Source organism: Porites lutea, chromosome 13 (assembly GCF_958299795.1).
Source record: "Porites lutea chromosome 13, jaPorLute2.1, whole genome shotgun sequence".
NCBI classification, from domain to species: Eukaryota; Metazoa; Cnidaria; class Anthozoa; order Scleractinia; family Poritidae; genus Porites; species Porites lutea.
Genome location: NC_133213.1, coordinates 13,036,349 through 13,054,934, shown reverse-complemented (window position 1 = coordinate 13,054,934; position 18,586 = coordinate 13,036,349). Strand labels below are relative to the sequence as shown.

The 18,586-nt window shown below is 40.6% G+C and overlaps 4 protein-coding genes across 5 annotated transcripts in view; 2 read left to right on the top strand and 2 right to left on the bottom strand.

Annotated features, from left to right (window-relative positions):
- The first annotated feature begins 27 nt into the window (after positions 1 to 27).
- The window catches only part of LOC140922195 (F-box and leucine-rich repeat protein 13-like), a 38,607-nt gene continuing 20,048 nt past the window's right edge, over positions 28 to 18,586 (top strand). The window contains exon 1 of the mRNA XM_073372171.1: positions 28 to 148. Within this exon, the coding sequence (XP_073228272.1) occupies positions 74 to 148 (75 nt within the window). The 5' untranslated portion in view covers positions 28 to 73. The remainder of the gene's footprint in view (positions 149 to 18,586) is intronic.
- LOC140922196 (uncharacterized) lies at positions 678 to 4,458 on the bottom strand. Its single transcript, XM_073372172.1, has one exon. It carries the CDS (start codon positions 4,336 to 4,338, stop codon positions 2,374 to 2,376), a length of 1,965 nt encoding a protein of 654 aa, XP_073228273.1. The 5' UTR covers positions 4,339 to 4,458; the 3' UTR covers positions 678 to 2,373.
- Positions 4,533 to 7,949, top strand: LOC140922839 (uncharacterized). Of its 2 annotated transcripts, none has more exons than XM_073372868.1 (2): positions 4,533 to 4,939; positions 5,237 to 7,949. In XM_073372868.1, the coding sequence occupies exon 2, from the start codon at positions 5,299 to 5,301 to the stop codon at positions 6,472 to 6,474; it is 1,176 nt and encodes a 391-aa protein (XP_073228969.1). In that variant the 5' UTR covers positions 4,533 to 4,939; positions 5,237 to 5,298; the 3' UTR covers positions 6,475 to 7,949. The 2 variants fall into 2 exon arrangements, with proteins under 2 accessions (XP_073228969.1, XP_073228970.1); XM_073372869.1 differs by having other exon boundaries at positions 5,052 to 7,949.
- On the bottom strand, positions 8,083 to 12,931 carry LOC140923487 (uncharacterized). The gene is made up of 4 exons (XM_073373572.1): positions 12,744 to 12,931; positions 12,129 to 12,194; positions 10,074 to 11,314; positions 8,083 to 9,364 (listed from the first exon to the last, which is right to left on the bottom strand). Exons 1-4 carry the CDS (start codon positions 12,783 to 12,785, stop codon positions 8,083 to 8,085), a joined length of 2,631 nt encoding a protein of 876 aa, XP_073229673.1. The 5' UTR covers positions 12,786 to 12,931.

Genomic DNA, 18,586 nt, shown 5'->3' with positions numbered 1-18,586 from the left:
CTATGGTGAGGAACTGTTGGTATGTAATGGCGGACTCATTGGATTTGAATATGTAACTTATATTACAAGAATTATGACTTCCCTGAAGAATTGTGATCCCCAGTTAAGAAGATACCTGCTTAGCAATCGACTTCCAGACGTCTTTGAGGTATGAACACTCTATTTTAGCTTCTGCACATCACTTGACCCTCAGAGAAAAAATCTCTTCTGTTTTCGCTCTCCTGCCGTGCAGGAGATCGAAAGCAAATCCAAAAGTCATTTCATGTAGTATGCAGAGACGTAAGTGTTCAAAGGGACGGCAGATCACTTGTAAATTGTCTTTGTTCTCGGGTGATAGTGTAACTTATCATCATTGCTCATATGCATTTCAATAACGACATCTCTTCTCAAAGTTTAAGCTTAAAAGGTAAGGTATCAAACTTATAGAGCAGACGTCAGTTTTGCATAATTTCAAGCTGGCATACCCTGTACCTGTCGGCTGTATATCTTGCCACAGCGCTTTTGGTTTCTTCAATTCATACCTGTTAAACTTCAACATGTATGGCTGGCTGATGAGGCCTTGTAGCTGATTGGCCATGTACATTGTAGGTTTATTATCTGAGTGATAACTGGTGATAAGGCTTCGTTGTCATATGACTTGCATGACAGGTGCTTTGCACCATGAATCTAGAGAGATCTTACTTAGTCTTCTGTTTATTTTGGTGCACAGAAGCTTTTATTACATAGTAGAAACACAAATCTATGAGTATGATGCTAATTTGATTTTAACATCCTACAAGCTTAAGTAATAAGACTAAATCTCTAAAATTTCTTTACAGCTATTATCAATTCTGAATGTCAAAGAGCATTCTTAGTACCATGAATTGTTTTTTTTTTTAGGAGGAGGGGGAAATGCTTTCTTAGATAAAATTGAATAAGATTACAAATTTTGCAATCGTTTGCTAAAAAGCAGGGGTACTAATTTGAAGTGAAAGGTTATTTGAAGTTGGGCACTTATTCAAGTAATTTTAATAGGTGCAAGGTACTGGCCACACAATGGAGATGGGTGATGTGAGCATTTCTTCTAGTTAATTTATTTATCTCTGATATAGATCAACTCATTCCGGCTTTCATATTTAGATTAGAGGTTATTGTGGTCGAAAAGATTGGACTTAAAGTTTAGCCGAGTCTTTATCAGATATTCAAAAATGCATTAATAATTCATAATGAAAAAACAAAAGAAAAGAATGTTTAATGAGCGTCTTTATATCTGATAAAAACACAGCTAAACTTTGTCCAATCTTTTAGAACAAAATAACCACAAATCTAAATTCGTAGTGCAAGAATAAGTTCATCTATATCATAGATTTTGAAGCATGTCCATCCATTATAGATAAATCACTGTTGTTTATTATTATTTTCTGTTGTTGTTTTCTTATCAACACACAGTTAGTTCAAATTTTTTCGTATTACAGTCGAACCTCTCAGTACGGACGCCTCTCTATAACGGACAGTTTCCAATGCCGCGACAAAATTCTCATATAGTTTCTTAAAAAAAACACTCTATCATACGGACTATCTCTAATACGGACAACGGGCACTAAATCTCCGCCCCAGAGAGTAAATTCGTATAAACTTAACCTCTTTATTATGGACACTGCGGTGATCAGGAGCCAATCCCAAATCCCGATCAGGTGAATCTGCACTGGGTGAATCCCATCTACATCTAGTCTGGCTGATGAGCTATGCAAGGTGATATAAAGCCCAGTTGCTGTAAAGTACCAAACAACAATTTGCAAAAGGTGTACAGAGGAACATAACCAACTTTTTGAAGGCTTCAATAACTACATATAGCATAAAGATCTTTTCTATTACATTTTGTACTCTTAACTAGTTACTGTTTACTGCACTTGCAAAATAGCAAAAGATGCTTTCAGAATTGTGTTACAACTTTTTACATGCAGCATTACACTGTAGCTCATTTCGTTTTGAAACAGTAATTTGTCTGTAGCTAAGATGTACAATGTTGTATGCTACTGAAGGACAGTGTCTTTGCACTGTGAATTAATAACTTTAAATGCAGTTTAACGACGAGTGTGAGCCTAGTTTTAGCTACTGAAAACTTCAAACTGTAAGTGGAGTCATAAAAGTGACATCATCATAGTGACCTCTTTTATATTGACACCTCTCTAATACGGACACTCGCTCTGTGCCTTCGGTGTCCATATTAGAGAGGTTTGACTGTATTGCCAAATGATAGCTGTAATTCTTCTCAAAGTGTCGTAGCCATTGCATTCAAACCAGAAAAGTTATGACATAAAGTTCATCATCAGTCAATGGGCCTGTAATAACAATGGAGCCACCACAAGGAAGTGCCCTGGCTGTACTATTACCTTACATCAAAATGTTTTTCAGCAACATGTGGCTCCTGTGAAGCTCTTTTTCATGATCAGTGATCTTTGGAGGAAGCCACTGCTGCAGCTGCTCAAAATGTTTGTAAAAGTCAGTTCGTGGGCTTTCATCTTTGCAGCACTTTATTGCAATATACAGGATGATGCTTATTGGACTAACATACAGGTCGTTAACACTCAGAAGTCCAGCAATGCTTGGATCAACTTGGCTGAATTTTTTAGCTTCATTTGTTGCTATGACAACAGCACAAGACCAGTGACACAGATCATGGAGACATTGAGCTTGAGCAAAGATCCTTTCAGATTCCTGAGAGCACAAATCAAGTGCCATGTCTTTATTACCACTTGTGTAATACAACAATGATTTACATGCACAAGTGAGGATTCCATTATCATCAAACCCTGAAGGATGTTTTAATATTCCTGCTTTTGCAATCCAACTTTCTGCTTGTGTCAACAAGGCCTGATACTCTTCTTTGTTTGAGTCACATTTTGATGATGCCATATGCTGATAAATGTCACCAACTGCCAGATACACAAGTTTCTCATATGCATATTTAAAATTCTGATCTCCAATAACCCTTGGCAGATCGTCCAAAACTACTTTAGCTATTGAATCTGGATTATTGCTTTGTATTCTTTGAAAGAAAAATCCTTTTAGGTCGCGCAAAATTTCTGTCAGATGCATGGACTCATAGTAGTGTTCATAGTGTTCAAAACTAGATCGTTTGTTGTGAGAATTCACATGTAACAACTGAGATTCCGCATTGCTTGGAGAATCTGAATTCTTCAAGATTAGATATAGTGTGACAAAATCTGCGCTTTTCTTGAATGTTGCTTCCGCTAGTTTAGATCGCAGCAAAGCCAGAGGGAGGTTATTCATAATTGATTCAATCTTAGAGGCAACACGTTTTCTTTGCTCGTCGCTGAAATGGTCCATCATGTTATTTGAGGGAACAAAATAATTTGGACATGTTCCTTTCGTTGTAAATGACATCAACTCTGTCATGACTGTTAAAATACAATGTAGTATCTTTCTTTCTTTCCAGAAATTTTCGGGTAATTTTTCAGACAACCAAAAGATGGCTGTTTTAATATAATACGAGCAAATTACCTTTGGCTCTAGGTCGAGATTTTCTTTGCATAAAGCTTTGACCGCGATATAGCATTTTGTCTTCACATCGTTCCAGGAACGGACTAGAATTTTTTCAGCAAGTGAGAAAGACAATCTCCACTGTTTGCCGCGGTCTGTACTCAGAGGGTGACCTACAGCAACGTATGAGCATCCTTGAGCCACGATCTTGTGTATAATTTCAGGAGCTGGCTGATTTAATGTTCTCACACGGGTTTTAAATTCCGTTGCGACCTTAGGCCACTCGTAGCACGGTACAGCACATACGAAATCATCACTGTGCTTTTCATCTGTCAGAGCGGGACCGTGTTCTGTCAAACGATTAAAAAAGGTGTCGTTTTCATTACCTTCTGGATCTGAATACAACATGAACGCTTTAACAATATCACTTCTGAGGAATCCATCGTTCTGCTTCAACTTCAAGTCTTCATTATCGGCATTTTCTGGTGAATTGCAACGTAAATGTGCATAACCCGGCCGGACCTCAGTTGCGACAAAACATCGTATTTCATTGTCTCTCACAACAATGTTTGAAGAATCATCGACAACCCTTAAATTGTGGTTGACAAACATGAAATCGTCATCGCTCGCTCGATCGATACCTTCCGCTGTACTACCAGTGTAGTGAACAGTAATCGGTGATTTTGTTTCGTCTACAGGCTTGTTGAAAAAGTACTCTTTGAGATCAGATCCATACCTTAAAGGTCGACAACCCGGCAAAAATCCTGAAAGTATAAAATCTACTGTGTCGTTTAACGCGGGAGAGGAAAGCGGCAGGCAATCTCGACTAAGATTTCCTTCTCCGTCGTCCGCCATATTTTGGAGGCTGCAGTGTGTTTAGCCTATGTAGAGCGACCCCCTCCCTTGTTCTTTTTGAGAGGAGGGGGCGACTGCATATAAAGGCTACAGTTTGCCCATTCCTTTGGTCCGGACTCACTCCTCGAGAAATCAGCCGGTACGGAGCCCTGTTAGTGCCATACACGCGCGCGTACAGCATCATATTGGGAATGTATTCTTTTGTGTTTATGGCGAACACTTTCTTACCTTTGGCGCGACTTTTTCTCTCTGGCGCGACTTTTTTTTACCGGCGCGACTTTTTTTTCCTCGCGCGACTTTTTCTCAGCGGCGCGACTTTTTTTCTCTGGTGCGACTTTTTTTCTCTGGCGCGACTTTTTTTTCCTGGCGCGACTCTTTTTTCATTAGCGCGACTTTTTCTCAGCGGCGCGACTTTTTTTCGCCGGCGCGACTTTTTCTCACCGGCGCGACTTTTTTTCGCCGGCGCGACTTTTTTTGCTTTTTCTCTAGCGCTCATTTGTAGACCGCTGCTAGATTTTATTGCGGGCTCAAGTTACGAACACGTGCAGTTGTGAGCAAGATGGCTGACTCGGTTGACTCGGCTGACTCCGATCTAGAGAAGGTAAGTAGCATGTAATTTAGCTCTGAATACGGTCGTATTCCTAAAGGAATTACGAGAATGAATAGCGGGAAGGTAGCTAGTCTTATTATTTCGCTATTTTCTCTGTTGACAGAGTAAATTATTGCTCGAAAAACACAAAGCCTTGCCAGGCTGGAAAAGCACAACAGGCAGAACAAGCTTGATTCTTGCTTTACAGCACCCTTAACAAGTATCTAGTCCTGTAATAGGGACAAAAAATTATGTAAAAAATTGTGTTCAAGACCACGTATCAACCGTGTCCTCATTTATTGGCGTTAGGTCTTTTTAACCTTCTGGGAGGAGCCGCTGTCCTAAATCACTGAGACATCGCGGATAACGACATGGCGGATAACGACCTTCGAAATCATATGATTGAGGAATATTTCCATTTGGGCTTCAATTATAAGGAAATCATTGATTGTCTCTTTTTAAATAATGGAATACCTTTAAGTCTACGACAGCTTAAAAGAATCTTATCGCAAAAAAATCTTGGACGACGACGCTTTAGCAACTTTGTTGAGATAGCAGACGCCATGGAAGAGGAGTTAAAAGGAAGTGGAAGCATTGTCGGTTACAGATCTATGTGGCAGAGATTAGTGGTTGACCATAAATTGTCTGTTAGCAAAGAATTTGTTAGGAATGCGTTAAGAATAATGGATCCTGAAGGGGTACAAAGGCGCTCAAGGCATAGACTCCAAAGGCGACAATATCACGCAAAGGGCCCAAATTTTATTTGGCACCTGGACGGATACGATAAATTGAAACCTTATGGGTTTTGTATACACGGTTGTATTGACGGATATTCGAGACAAATCATGTGGCTTGAAGTTGGGCGTACGAATAATCATCCCGGCGTTGTTGCAAGCTATTTTATTAACTGTGTACAAAATGTTGGAGGTACCGCCAGTGTAATTCGTGGAGACATGGGGACAGAAAACGTGAGAATCGCTGCTATTCAACGCTATCTACGACATGAAGGAGGAGATAGTTGGTCAGGAGAGAAAAGTTTTCTTTATGGAAGATCAGTTGCTAATCAGAGAATAGAAGCATGGTGGGGACAACTGCGAAGAGGAGCTTCTGATTGGTGGATTACTCATTTTAAAGATTTGAGGGACAGAGGACTATACTGTGATGCCAATGCTGTGCATGAAGAATGTCTACTGTTTTGTTACATCACAATTATCCGTGAGGAACTCCAAAGAGTGGCTAGACTGTGGAACCTACATCGGATTCGACCCTCAACAAGGAACAACAGTTCTCCCCATGGTCGACCTTGTCTCTTATACCATCACCCTGAAATGACAGGGGCCACAGATTGCAAGCATGATGTTGACATTGACGACTTAGATGTTGCTAGAGATATGTGTTGTGATGACCTGCCTCTGGAATCAACACCTGAATTCAATGCACTTGCCCAGGTCATCATGACAGAAGAAGGTCTTAGAATGCCAGAAAATGCTAACGAGGCACAGAATCTTTATTTGATTCTCGTGAACGAGATAGAGAAGTTATTGTAGCTTCACATTTATGAGAATGGTCGACCAGAAACATGTCGAATATTCCTGCCCCTTGCGCCTGTTCTTTCTCGCCAAAGAAACCTTGGCCAGGACTCTTCATTCATTAACAAGTCTCAATGCTGACTGATACGAAGAGAATACTGTTAGAACAATAGCAAAAGCATCAACAGCCAAACATCAACTTTATTAGCAATTTTCTTTCTCAAACGATTCATTGTTGTCGTCTTTTTGTCAAAAGGAGGATGCACACGCAATAAGGAGAAAATGGACAAAATTTCTCCGCCAATATTCATTGTATACAGCAGAATATTAACATAAGATAATTATCTTAGGTGAAATCAGCTCAATTCAACTGAGTAAACAGATATCAAATAGCAAAACGGACTAATTCTGATGAACACGAAATGTTGACTATCATAAAAATTGATGTTAATGTGCACGTGTACGCACTGAATGCATTCACATTCGTAATAAACAGCAACCGTAACCCTTTAATACCCGAGGTGTCTCCCTCTTATCAGCTAGATAGTCTGACATTGGGCATTCTAAGTTAAACAAACAGTAACAGTAACAAAGAGTCTTTATAAAATATGCCACTGGGAAGGTGCCGTTTAACCAAACATCAAAAAGTATATGACTGAGATTAAAATGAACACAAGACTTGCTGTCATCAAGAGAAATGTCACCGAGTGCATTTACATTTGACACAGACGGCAATTTTTTACAGTAACGCCCTCCCGATAAGCCTTTGTAGGCGTTCACTCAAAAACAAAACTGGCGATGTTTGAGCCAGTTAATTAGCAGCTGACATGATTATCTTACGCAGGTACAACGGTTAAAGGCCATGTTACACGAAGCAATTTTTCTTGCAACTTGCAACGCAATGATGACGATTAAAAAACCTTTCAAGTTGCAGAGGGGGTGTCACACGTTTGCAACTTTTTTCGCAACTTGCAACTTGCAACGCGTACAATAACAACCAAGATGGCGAGCGAAAGATGAGCTCTGATTGGGCCATTCTGACTTAATTGCGTTGTAAGCTGCTGAGGGGATGTTACACGCGAGCAACTTGTCTCGCAACGTTGCGAAAAGTAGAGGGTCGTTCTACTTTTCTTGCAACTCGCAACGCAACAATTGCAGTTGCAAAATGGGGTGTTACACGTGAATTTTTTCATGCAACTTGCAACGCAACAAACGTTGCGGTGCAACTTGCAGTAAAAATCGCTTCGTGTAACATGGCCTTAAGTTGTGCGTGAGCCATCTAAAATTCGGAACTAAAGAAGGTACAGAAGAAGTGTTTGTTGAAGACGTTTCTTTACTCTTAGACTGAATTGAATGTAGAAAACTGCAAAAAAATCTGTGTTCAATTTTTACTTTTTCTAAATATGTGAAATTGTTATTTTTTAAGCCTGAAAATTGACAACTGAAAACTGAGTGTACATACTCGATTTCCAGGCTGACAAAAGAAATAAAAACTGAACATCCATTTGTTATTTTTCATTTCTTTAACTTTCAGAAAAAGCGACCTGATAAACATGCACTGTTTGGCCCAGCAACTTCCAATTCCAGTTGTCCAAAAATGGCTTGAACTGCACTGCACCTTCCTTGTCACGCAGTACCGAAACCCCGTGCATTGAGAAATCCAAAGGTAACATCAGCTTTGAAGCTTTCATAATCACTATGCACAACTGGAAGACGGAGGATGTTTGAACATGTATTTGCTGTGGGAAATCTTGACAACCCTTCATGCAAAAACTCAACGGTGACAGGTAACGCACGTTGTGGTAATACTTTGCAGCCAATGGTAAAGAACAAAATGTCACTCAAGGTGATGTCAGAATCTTCCGCATCTTCTATGTCCTGAAGATAATCACCCCATCTGGACAAAACAAGACTCTCGGTTAATGCCTTTGAAGAACCAACAGGGCTTGACGTAGGCCTGAACAATTGTTCCATTCTTTCTGCTGTCAGCTTCTCGGGTACATCACAAAACAATGGCCTGAAACTATCAGGATATCTCTTGACTGCTTCTAGTACGCCAAGGGCTGAGAGGCCTTCTCGGAAGCTCTCAAGGGCTGGTTTACATCGCCCGAGAACAAACCACTGCGAAGTTGCTGCAACCATTTTCTTGACATCATCCAGGGTTTGTATTGGCATTGCCAATGTTCCAGCCAGCTCAAGAACAGTTGACAAGTTGCCATCAACTGTGCAGCTCTTTGCTTTCTCTACAGTGTCACAGTCTATCAGAGATTTCAGAGAAGATTTCAGCTCATGATCATAGACATCTTGCAATGGCACTGTCAAAGGTTGGTCACTGAGAAGAGCTTGAAACATGACAGGGGATAGGAAGTGCGGTGCAAGTCCCCCATGCACGAGTGACATTGCAATCATCAGTCCTGCAACAAAGTAGTCATTATCTTCTAAACACTTTACATTGTATGACAGGAATCTGCAGCTCTCCGGACCACACATAAGTTGAGAATCATGGATGCATTGTAGTATCAGCGTAAAGAACTCTCTCATGGGGCCACCCCAGTCGATGGCACCTTCACTGATCCCAGTGTCATCAGTGAACTTAACAGATACCTTGTTAGCTGGCGAAAATACTTTGCGGGAAACTGCTCTCTTGGCTCCTTCCCATATGAAATTGCGAGCAATGTTGAATTTGGTGAGGCAATCAGCATTTATCTGGGCTGCTAGTTCATTCAGTATTTCAGGTGCTGGTTTCACTTGAGAACAAGTAACAGCTGGGACATTATCACTGTGGGTTTCACTTGCAGAAACGTCACCTTCACTGTCAGACGAATAACTTTCCCTGTGACATGTAGTTCCAGGTTGCTCTACCAGAATGGAGGCGTAGTAATTGTCCAACTGCATTGGAGTCATGGGCCTAGTAAAATAAAAGTAAACAAATACCATCACAGTGATTGGTATGAAGTCAAGAGTACACAATAGATATATATTATAATATTTATAATTCTACCTGCAAATAAGGGAACTTCCCCACATAAGTCTGGTAGTTTATTTAAGGTCCTCTTGCCCCTCATTAGAGTATATAGGCAATATTTTCTAATGACTGTGGATAACATATAAATTAAAACTTGAATTTAAATATCATAGCATCATACAAGAAAGGGGTGCCTGTGACACAACAATCAAGTTCAAGTTTAAAATGAAAAGAATGTAGAGCAATCAAATTTTTATACAATATTGTCTTTATGAAACAGATTTCTGAGATATATCTCCTTGTCTGTAAATGCAACGCTGAAAGTCTGTCCTTGATATTAATTTCTTACATTTATGCCTGTTAGGATAACACCACACGAAATACATGTAGATACTATAATCCCTGCTCCTCCACAACATGTATAAGGAAGTTCAATGCTGCAGTTACGTTTTCCTTACTTAAAAAGACCAATTTAATGTTCCTTACTTTTAGACATAAATTTATTACTTCCTGATAAAAACTGAGCCCTTTTAGTGCCCAAGCATCATGTGTTAAAAAAATGAAATATTAGTGGGAAATTTTCAGTCTGACAATTTCTCATGACTGACTGTTATTTATATGGAAATTGGCAGTGGAAGTTTAAGTTACTTACACGTCAGTATTTATTTCCCTTCCTTCCATGTTGCACTCACAGTCTGGCAGTGTTGTGTTAATACCATTACTTGCATCTCCAAATCCCATGAATTGAATGTCATCATCTGACTCACACAATGATGGTGTATGTGTAGTAGTAGCCATAACCAAGGTACATCTATCCTCTAGTTCACTACTTGGTGGCAGCGGTGTTCCCACAGGGTCACAGAGTGTGAAATCCACTATGTCTGGAGTCAAAGAACCAGCCCAATCATATACTACTGCCACTCGACTATTTGCTGGAAACCGCCGAGAGCATACTCCCATTGTAGGGTGTCGGACCCTTACAGTGAGAAATTCTGTGCTGGGTTCTGCTAAAACTCTTGCAGCTCGTGCCTCTTGAACTCTTTTCTTGTGTTCAGCCTCAGCATTTGCAATTTCAAGGGAGATTCTTTTTTGCTTGTCTGCTTTTAGTGAAAGTTCATACTCGGTGTCCTGCTCTCTTTTAAGTGATTCCCTTTGTTCTGTTGTACCAATCAGGCCTTTTCTGTCATCTTGTCTGTCCTCAATTGAAGTACCAGCTGTACAAGCCCTTTCAGAAGAATTGGTGTCATGACTCATTATCATGGGTGGTAAGCCATCATCACTTTCATCACTGAGAGTTGTCATCTTTTTGGACAACAAGTATAGCCTGACATCTTTCAATTTAAAAGCCTCTATGTAATTTCCAATATTGAAAGGTAGCTCTTTCCCATTCACTTCCAGGGTAACACCCATTTGGTCATTATGAAAATTTCCAATAGCAAATAGCATGTCTTCTGTTTTCCCATAATATGACACTCCATTAGGGAAGAAGATGGATTTACAAACTTTCATAATGTCTGTTCTGTTACTTGATAACAGCATGGTTGCATACCTACTGCCACCTCCCTTAGACAGAGGTACAAGAACATAGTCTTCAACCTCCTCTCGGAAGTGTTTCCATCCAACTTGTACTCGTTTAGACTTTTTTTTTTCCTTTTCAAGCTTTTTCTTTTGCTGTTGGTTGCCTGAAGCAGTTGTAAGCTTAGTCGACCTATCTTTCTTTGAAGACAAGAATGCCTCAAGGAGTCTTCGTCTTTTGGATTCCTTTTCTTCCTTGTGTTGCTTCTCTTGAGCGGTGCTACAAAAGCCACGAAGGCTTAATCTGTCCCCTGCTGTCGACAGCCCCATATCTTTAAGGACATCATCACTCGCATTTAGGACTGCTGAAATATCCATCTGGGATAAGAAGATTTAAGTTAATTAGTATATTAATGCTCTTTTCCAATGGAGATGTAATTTATTCTTGTTTTTTAGAATTGAAATAGCAGGAAAAGGGGAATGTAGTTTATTTTGTTGTGACAGCTTTTTAATTAACTCAAGGAGAGCAACACCATAGGGGTATTTCTTCTTCGGCCTTCACTGTTTGGCTCTTGTTGTAATGTGAAATAAAGTCATAATTTGTATTACATGCAAAAGAAGTCAGTACTTTAAAATGCCCCAGTGGTACATTGTGGGAGTCTATTAACATTTGCGATGATGTCAAATCTAGACCTTGTCTGGGTGTGTGTTTGTGAAGGGGAGGGGAGATTGAGTTATGTTATTGATCAGTACAAAACTTTGTTAGGGAGGGCTGATAAGACATAGTAAGGAGCCATGATGGTTTGAGCAATGGTTCTCTTTCCTTACAAAAATATATTGTTGTTGATGGCAAAATTGTAAGAAACAGACGTTCAACTTTTAACGTTTATTGTGAGCCGCTCGAATCATACATCTACCGTCCATGAGGTCTGACCCGTGTCATTGTAGAAACTGGGTCGTGCAATCACGTGTAATTAAATTGACTGGCTAATCATGCAGTCCTTAATTAGATATTAATAATAAGTCACACAACCTGTCACAAAGTGACACAAAGTGACACAAAAGTAGCCAGCTAAAGTCAATTGACTAGCAAGTGATTTTAGCTGCCTATGACAACACACAGGCACCTGCTTAGGCGGCCTGGATGGGTGCTAGGTATAAAACAGGATAAAACAACCAAAATTATGCTAACCTTTTCTTCCTCAAATTTGTCTACTACCCTTTCTTCCACTCCTCGTTGTCGTAGATAGTTACAAACCTGTAAGTGAATCAACAACACTATGACAAAAACTGAAAGTACAACTTCGCATTGTTTAACACAGACTGCACTTCATAATAATATTTTTTTCATATAATCATTATTTATGTGCCAACTGATAAATCAACTGGCCCAAGGTTCAACACCTCACTACATGATTTTACACCGACAAAGTAAGATCTAAACTCCAGAATACCCGGTCACTTATTTATAGCATCTAATTGAATAAGAAAAGCAACTATTGTTATATACCTCGTTTTCAAAGCACACCGGCACATGTAAATAAAGTGGCTGGGTATTCTGAAGTTGCCTTGGACCTTAATACAGGACTAGACATCTATTAATTACGAGTATTGCTATACTTGAAATTTCTTGTCACGTATAAAAATAAAGTAAGAATCATGCTTGTTATTTTGTGTTTCGGTCCACAATTTACTCTGTCAACAGAGAAAATAGCGAAATAATAAGACTAGCTACCTTCCCGCTATTCATTCTCGTAATTCCTTTAGGAATACGGCCGTATTCAGAACTAAATTACATGCTACTTACCTTCTTCAGGTCGGAGTCAGCCGAGTCAACCGAGTCAGCCATCTTGCTCACAAGTACACGTGTTCGTAACTTGAGCCCGCAATAAAATTTAGCAGCGGTCTACAAATGAGCGCCAGAGAAGTCGCGCCGGCGAAAAAAAGTCGCGCCGGCGAAAAAAAGTCGCGCCGGCGAAAAAAAAGTCGTGCCGGTGAGAAAAAGTCGCACCAGTGAAAAAAAAGTCGCGCCCTCGAAAAAAAGTCGCGCCAGTAAAAAAAAGTCGCGCCAGAGAAAAAAAGTCGCGCCAAGGGTAAGAAAGTGTTCGCCATAAAGAAACAAGAATACATTCCCAATATAATGCTGTACGTGCGCGTGTATGGCACTAACAGGGCTCCGTACAGCCGTTTCCTTCCAGCGCGACGCGTGAACAAGGAAGAACAAGAATCGCCTAAAGGCGAATTTAGCTGGGCTGCCAACTTTCATGGGTTAGAGGGTGGCTGCACACACTCAGGCCACCAGGCTTGTCGCTGACCATTGCGTGACAACATTGTACCCTTTTGGAAGGCTTTCGTAATAAGAAAATTGAGTAGGTTGTGGCTAGATTTATAGCCTCCCACGCAGGCCTTTTTAGGGGAGCTCGTATTTCGTCGAAACACGAGCTCCCCTAAAATGCCTGCGTGGGAGGCTATGGCTAGATAGAATCCCTCAGAAGGAGGTGATCGAGGAGGACGAGAAACGAGAGTTGCTTCGACAATCTTCGGCTCGTGAGACAAAGTGGCGCATCTCACGATCAACTTTCGTCGACGGACCTGCAATTTCTAACAGAATTTAAGAATAAAGAACTTCGAACGGCAAGGGAAATGTTATTAAAATTATTTTAAACTCTTCTGTTCCTTAAACGTACGGAATATTTCGATACTAAGGGACTGGTCAAAAAGTATAGGGGGGGGGGGGGGGGTGGGCCGGAGCATTTGGAAAAGTGGTTGATAAAAAACATATGGCTCACCCCCTCCCTTCGGCACAAAAATGACTGACCCATCCCTAAAGCAAGGTTGGAAATTCCATGGCCCTCCCCCTTGTTAAAACATGAATGTTTGGTTTCCTCTTGATAATCCAATAAAACCATGTTTTGTGTTTGACAAAATTTGTTGATACACTGCTACAACCAATATCAAAATCACAGAAATCATACCTTTCATGTCTTTCACTGAAAAGACAAATGTGAAAAACCGAACATTTCTTGTTTCGATGGACGTTATGAGTCTTGACACAAATATACCGCAAAACGAGGGTATATTGAAATTTTCTGTCACAAAGCATATGAAAATTTTTACAAAGACAACCCATTCCTGCTCATTACTTGCCGGAAATGCTTAGAATAGTCCTCAAAGAAAATGTCTTCCACTTCAATGGAAAGTACTACCTACAAAACCATGGAACTGCAGTGGGCACAAAGACAGCAGTTTTGATTTCTTTGCCAACATTTTCATGACATATATTGAAACAACAACTCTAAGCAAAACCGTCTTTAAAACAACAGTTTGGAAATCCTACATACGCAATATATTTTCCCTATGGGACATGAGTAAACCAGACATCGAAGCCTTCATTGAACAAGCAAACTTACATCACCCAACTGTTAAATTCACGGCCGAAACTTCAGCAATTTTTTAAAGAACCACCAATTATTTCCTTACAAATTAAAAAAGGAAAATCATTAAAGGACATGCTCGTTAGAACCAAAAAAAGGTTAGCAAAGGGTTTCATGCCAGTATAAGATGTGAGGCCTGTCACTCTTTGCATTTTCTCGCACAACAGGTTTTTGAGTATTTTAGCAATGATTCCAGCTGGCTATGTTTTATATAACAAGTGTGGTCAACTGTCTCGTTAATAGTTAGTGCCTATCTATGTAATAAAATAGGGTGACCCACCCCCTCAGGGTTGCTGAAAATTGCACGACCCACCTCTTACACAAGGCTCAAAACCTCATGACCCACCCCCTCTCTTCTCAGGCTTACCCTCCCCCCATACTTTTTGACCAGTCCCTAAGAGTATAAAGGATCAAAACCTCAGAAGGAGGTTTTTATTTTTTACTTGTAAAGGGAATCCCTCAGAAGGAGTTTGACATCCCTCAGAAGAAGGTACACTTTATTTATGTTTATTATTCATTCAAAATATTTCAGATACCAATATGGCGGCCGTGACGTCATGTGAAAACACTCTATTGAATGTTTTGATCTTTCAAGTTCCACTCATGTTTGCCAAGTTCAGTTCCGTTTCTATACCGTTCATTGCGAAATGAGCTCGTGCGATTCCTATACCTTAACTTGAATGAAGTGTCGCAAAGTCCGATGTAGGTTTCCTTAGTTGGTTGTGAAGTGACTTCCGCTTGGTAAATTATGCTTTCTAGGTTGCAGTTTCCATCCATGGGGCACGTGTCTGGTTTTCGGCAGTTACAATTTTTCTTATCTTTATCAGAATTTGTAGATTTGCTAATTACGGTTTCGCTATGGCTAGATATAATTGATTTCACGTTATTCATGCAGCTGTACCTGTAGCTTAATTTAATTGTGTTTCGGTTAAAAATCTTGCAATAAAATGTCTTGGACCAAATAATCCAGCTCTTCGACTAGATTGTTATATATATTTATACATTTTTTTTGACGCGGTGATCTACAATGAGCACAATTTCCCCAGGACATTCCTTTCCTGTAAGGAAAACCTTTCACATGCAAGGCAAGAATCGCAATAAGATAAAAAGAGACATTGGCCGTCACATTTGAAACGATTTAAACTTCAACGTAAAAAGAACAGAAACCTTAAAAGCGAACCATCCTACCTTTTTTGAAAATGGCACTGATAAAGAGTGCCAATGATAGCTTGGCAAACGTCTTTATCGAATGGATGTACACATACACACACTCTAGCCATAAACACAGAGAGATTTGCAATCACGTTTTGGAAGGGAAAAATCTCATCAGAAGGTTTAACTTCAACAAATAGTGAAGAAGAAAAACCACAAAGATACTCATCGTTGCATATTGATTATAAAGCGCAGTACGCAAGCTTCAAACACATCTTCATTTAATGACTGCCTTCGATTAACATGCTTATCGTTACTAAGTTAATAATTGATAGCGTCATTTTGACGACATAAATCCCCGGGTGTACTCTGTTACATTAACCTTATCGATATTGCTCTGAAATAGTGTAAAGATTAGGACGGCTGGACGGCACACCCTCACTACAACTTCCCAGAAGTACCCCCCCCCCCCCCCCGAGAAAAAAATGAAACTCATTTCAGAAACTGGGCTGCGCCACAGGCAGCCAAGTTATATATATTCCCTGTAGTGTATTAAACCGGATCTTTCAGTTGTTCGGAAGTATATGTTTTAGACGTCCCACAATGGCATGCGTGCTAGGTTGCTGGTGTTGGGATGCCTACTGGCTGGTTTTCACCAGCGACGGGGTCGTAAGAGCCTTATGGCCTAGTGAAATCAAAAATCCGAGTCGTAAGCAGAGTTATAAGCGCGACGGAATCGGAGTCAGAAGAATTAGAGCCTTTCCATTTCTTCCGACTCCGCTTACGACTCCGTCGCATGCGTTCTGCTTATAATCTAGTGAAAAACAGATTTTCGGAGTCGGAAGCAGAAGAGGAAGGATAAACCAATCGCAATGCACGTTCCCACACTTTGTGATTGGTTTAGTTCTTCCCGGCTTCTGCTTTCGACTCTGGCAGTCTGGTTTTCACTAGATCATAGGCGGAACGAAAGCGGTGGAGTCGTAAGCAGGATCGGAACGCTGTTCTCACAACAATGGAGGTCAAAAGTGTTGAGGCCTTTTCAGAGATATTAGTAAAAGTAGCGATCCCTCCCCTTCCACCCCAAACAGAGTTGAATTTTGAGCAAATGGCTGGAAATGACTGCTTCTTTTGGCCACATCATTGCTGGGTGTGGAGTGGGGGGACGAAGAGATGAACCCAAAGCTGGTCAAAAAATAGTCATTAGGAGCATAGTCCTATGTAAAAATTACTTGGAAGGGCTTTTTCACACAATGCAAAGTTCTTTTGTCCTCCATTGTAGATCATAAGCTCTACACTTCTGATTACGACTCCGACTCCCACTCCGTCGCTAGTGAAACCAGCCTTAGAGAAGCGTGTTGCGTATATGTTCGGTTTATGTTGAAATCCTGGAGCATCGTACCATGCGAGCAGTGCTTACTCCAGGCCAGACGCCACGCTACCAAGGGAGAGAAACCACTGCGAGCAACTGTTTGCTTTTCCATCGAGCATGCGTGTCCACGTGATACCTACGTCAAAACGTCAAATGGCAACACTTCCTCTTGTTTCGCAGAAAACATTTTGGAAACATTAGGAACTTAAATATCCAACGACAAGACGACAACGAGAACGTCAACAACAAAACAATGGGTTTAATAAGCAAAACAACAACTTTGCACGTGCATCACGCTTTTTTGTGCATTTCTTCGCCATTTTTATACGACTACGACGTGAAAATGCCTACTTTCGTGTTTTATGGATAACGTCAACAAGCAACGACGAAATTTCATTTCTCTTCCTGAACTTGGATATGGTCCCTAGGAATCCAACTCCAGTTGGGTACGCCTACATTTGACAAAGTAAGTAGGTAGGAATGAATAATCCCAATAAATACTGAAACAGATCATAAGCCACTGGAATACGGATATTCATCGAAATCAAATCCTTCCGCTCTTGTGGAACGGTGGGTTCTCCGCTTGCAAGCCTATGACTTTAAGGTCATCTACAGACCAGGAAGGACCAACATTTCAGATGCGTTGTTAAAGCTGAATTGTAGAGTACCCTGTGGTGATGGAGAAAACTATGACCATGTTCGCAGCGTAGTTGGGAATAGCATTCCTTGTGCTCTGACACCCTCCGAGATCGAGAGAGCTTCAGCAGAAGACCCAGAAATAAGCCTTGTGAAAGAATGTGTACGTACGGTAGACTGGAGTGCTTGTAATGTACCTGCCTATTTGCATTTGAAGAATGAAATGTGTTCTTATGGTCAGTTACTGCTGCGTGGTTGGAGAATTGTAATTCTCCAAGTGTTACAGGAGCATGTCATGAAAATGGCTCATGAAGGACATCAAGGAATTGTGAAAACGAAGTGCAGACTGCGTAGTAAGGTGTGGTGGCCGGAGGTAGATGCAGCTGCAGACAAATTATGCAAGAGTTGTCATGGCTGTTAAGCTGTCAGTGAATATTCCGTTCCAGAACCTATGGCACGAGCCTACCCACCAAGTGGACCATGGCGAGATTGTGCTCCAGACATAATGGGTCCTTTACCCTCTGGAGAGAATTTACATGTTATAGTGGACTATTATAGCAGATATTTTGAAGTAGTTATCCTGAGGTCAACTACGAGCACAAAGGTCATCGACAGCCTCAAGCCAATATTTGCTCAGTTTGGGGTTTCCGACACACTTAAAACAGACAACGGTCCTCAGTTCGTTTCAGAGGAGTTCAAAGCCTTCCTTGTAAAAGTGGGATAGAACACCGACCAACTCCCCCTCTGTGGCCCCAGGCGAATGAAGAGGTAGAACGTCAAAACCGCACTTTGTTGAAAGTGATCCAGACGTCCTAAACGATTTGATGGCTATGAACTGTCAAAGGCATAACTGGACTTTGTTACTGGTGGAGCGGCTTATAGCTGTACCATGACATTAACATTATAAGGAACTGAATTTGATTTCTTTATCTAGTATTTAAGTTTTCGTTCTCGTTTCAGTTTGGACACTCCATTATGCTCTAAAAAAGACACAAAGGAGGGATGTAGTATATTAAACTGGATGTTTAGGTTGTTTAAGTTAACCGGAAGTGTACGTAT

Excerpts from the sequence above, each read along its gene's own strand:
- LOC140922196 (XM_073372172.1), bottom strand. The coding sequence starts at position 4,338 with ATGGCGGACGACGGAGAAGGAAATCTTAGTCGAGATTGCCTGCCGCTT.
- LOC140922839 (XM_073372868.1), top strand. The coding sequence starts at position 5,299 with ATGGCGGATAACGACCTTCGAAATCATATGATTGAGGAATATTTCCAT.
- LOC140923487 (XM_073373572.1), bottom strand. The coding sequence starts at position 12,785 with ATGGCTGACTCGGTTGACTCGGCTGACTCCGACCTGAAGAAG. Across the intron at positions 11,315-12,128 it reads ACAAATTTGAGGAAGAAAAG|ATGGATATTTCAGCAGTCCT; the intron begins GTTAGCATAATT and ends TTCTTATCCCAG. Across the intron at positions 9,365-10,073 it reads AGGGAAATAAATACTGACGT|GCCCATGACTCCAATGCAGT; the intron begins GTAAGTAACTTA and ends TTATTTTACTAG.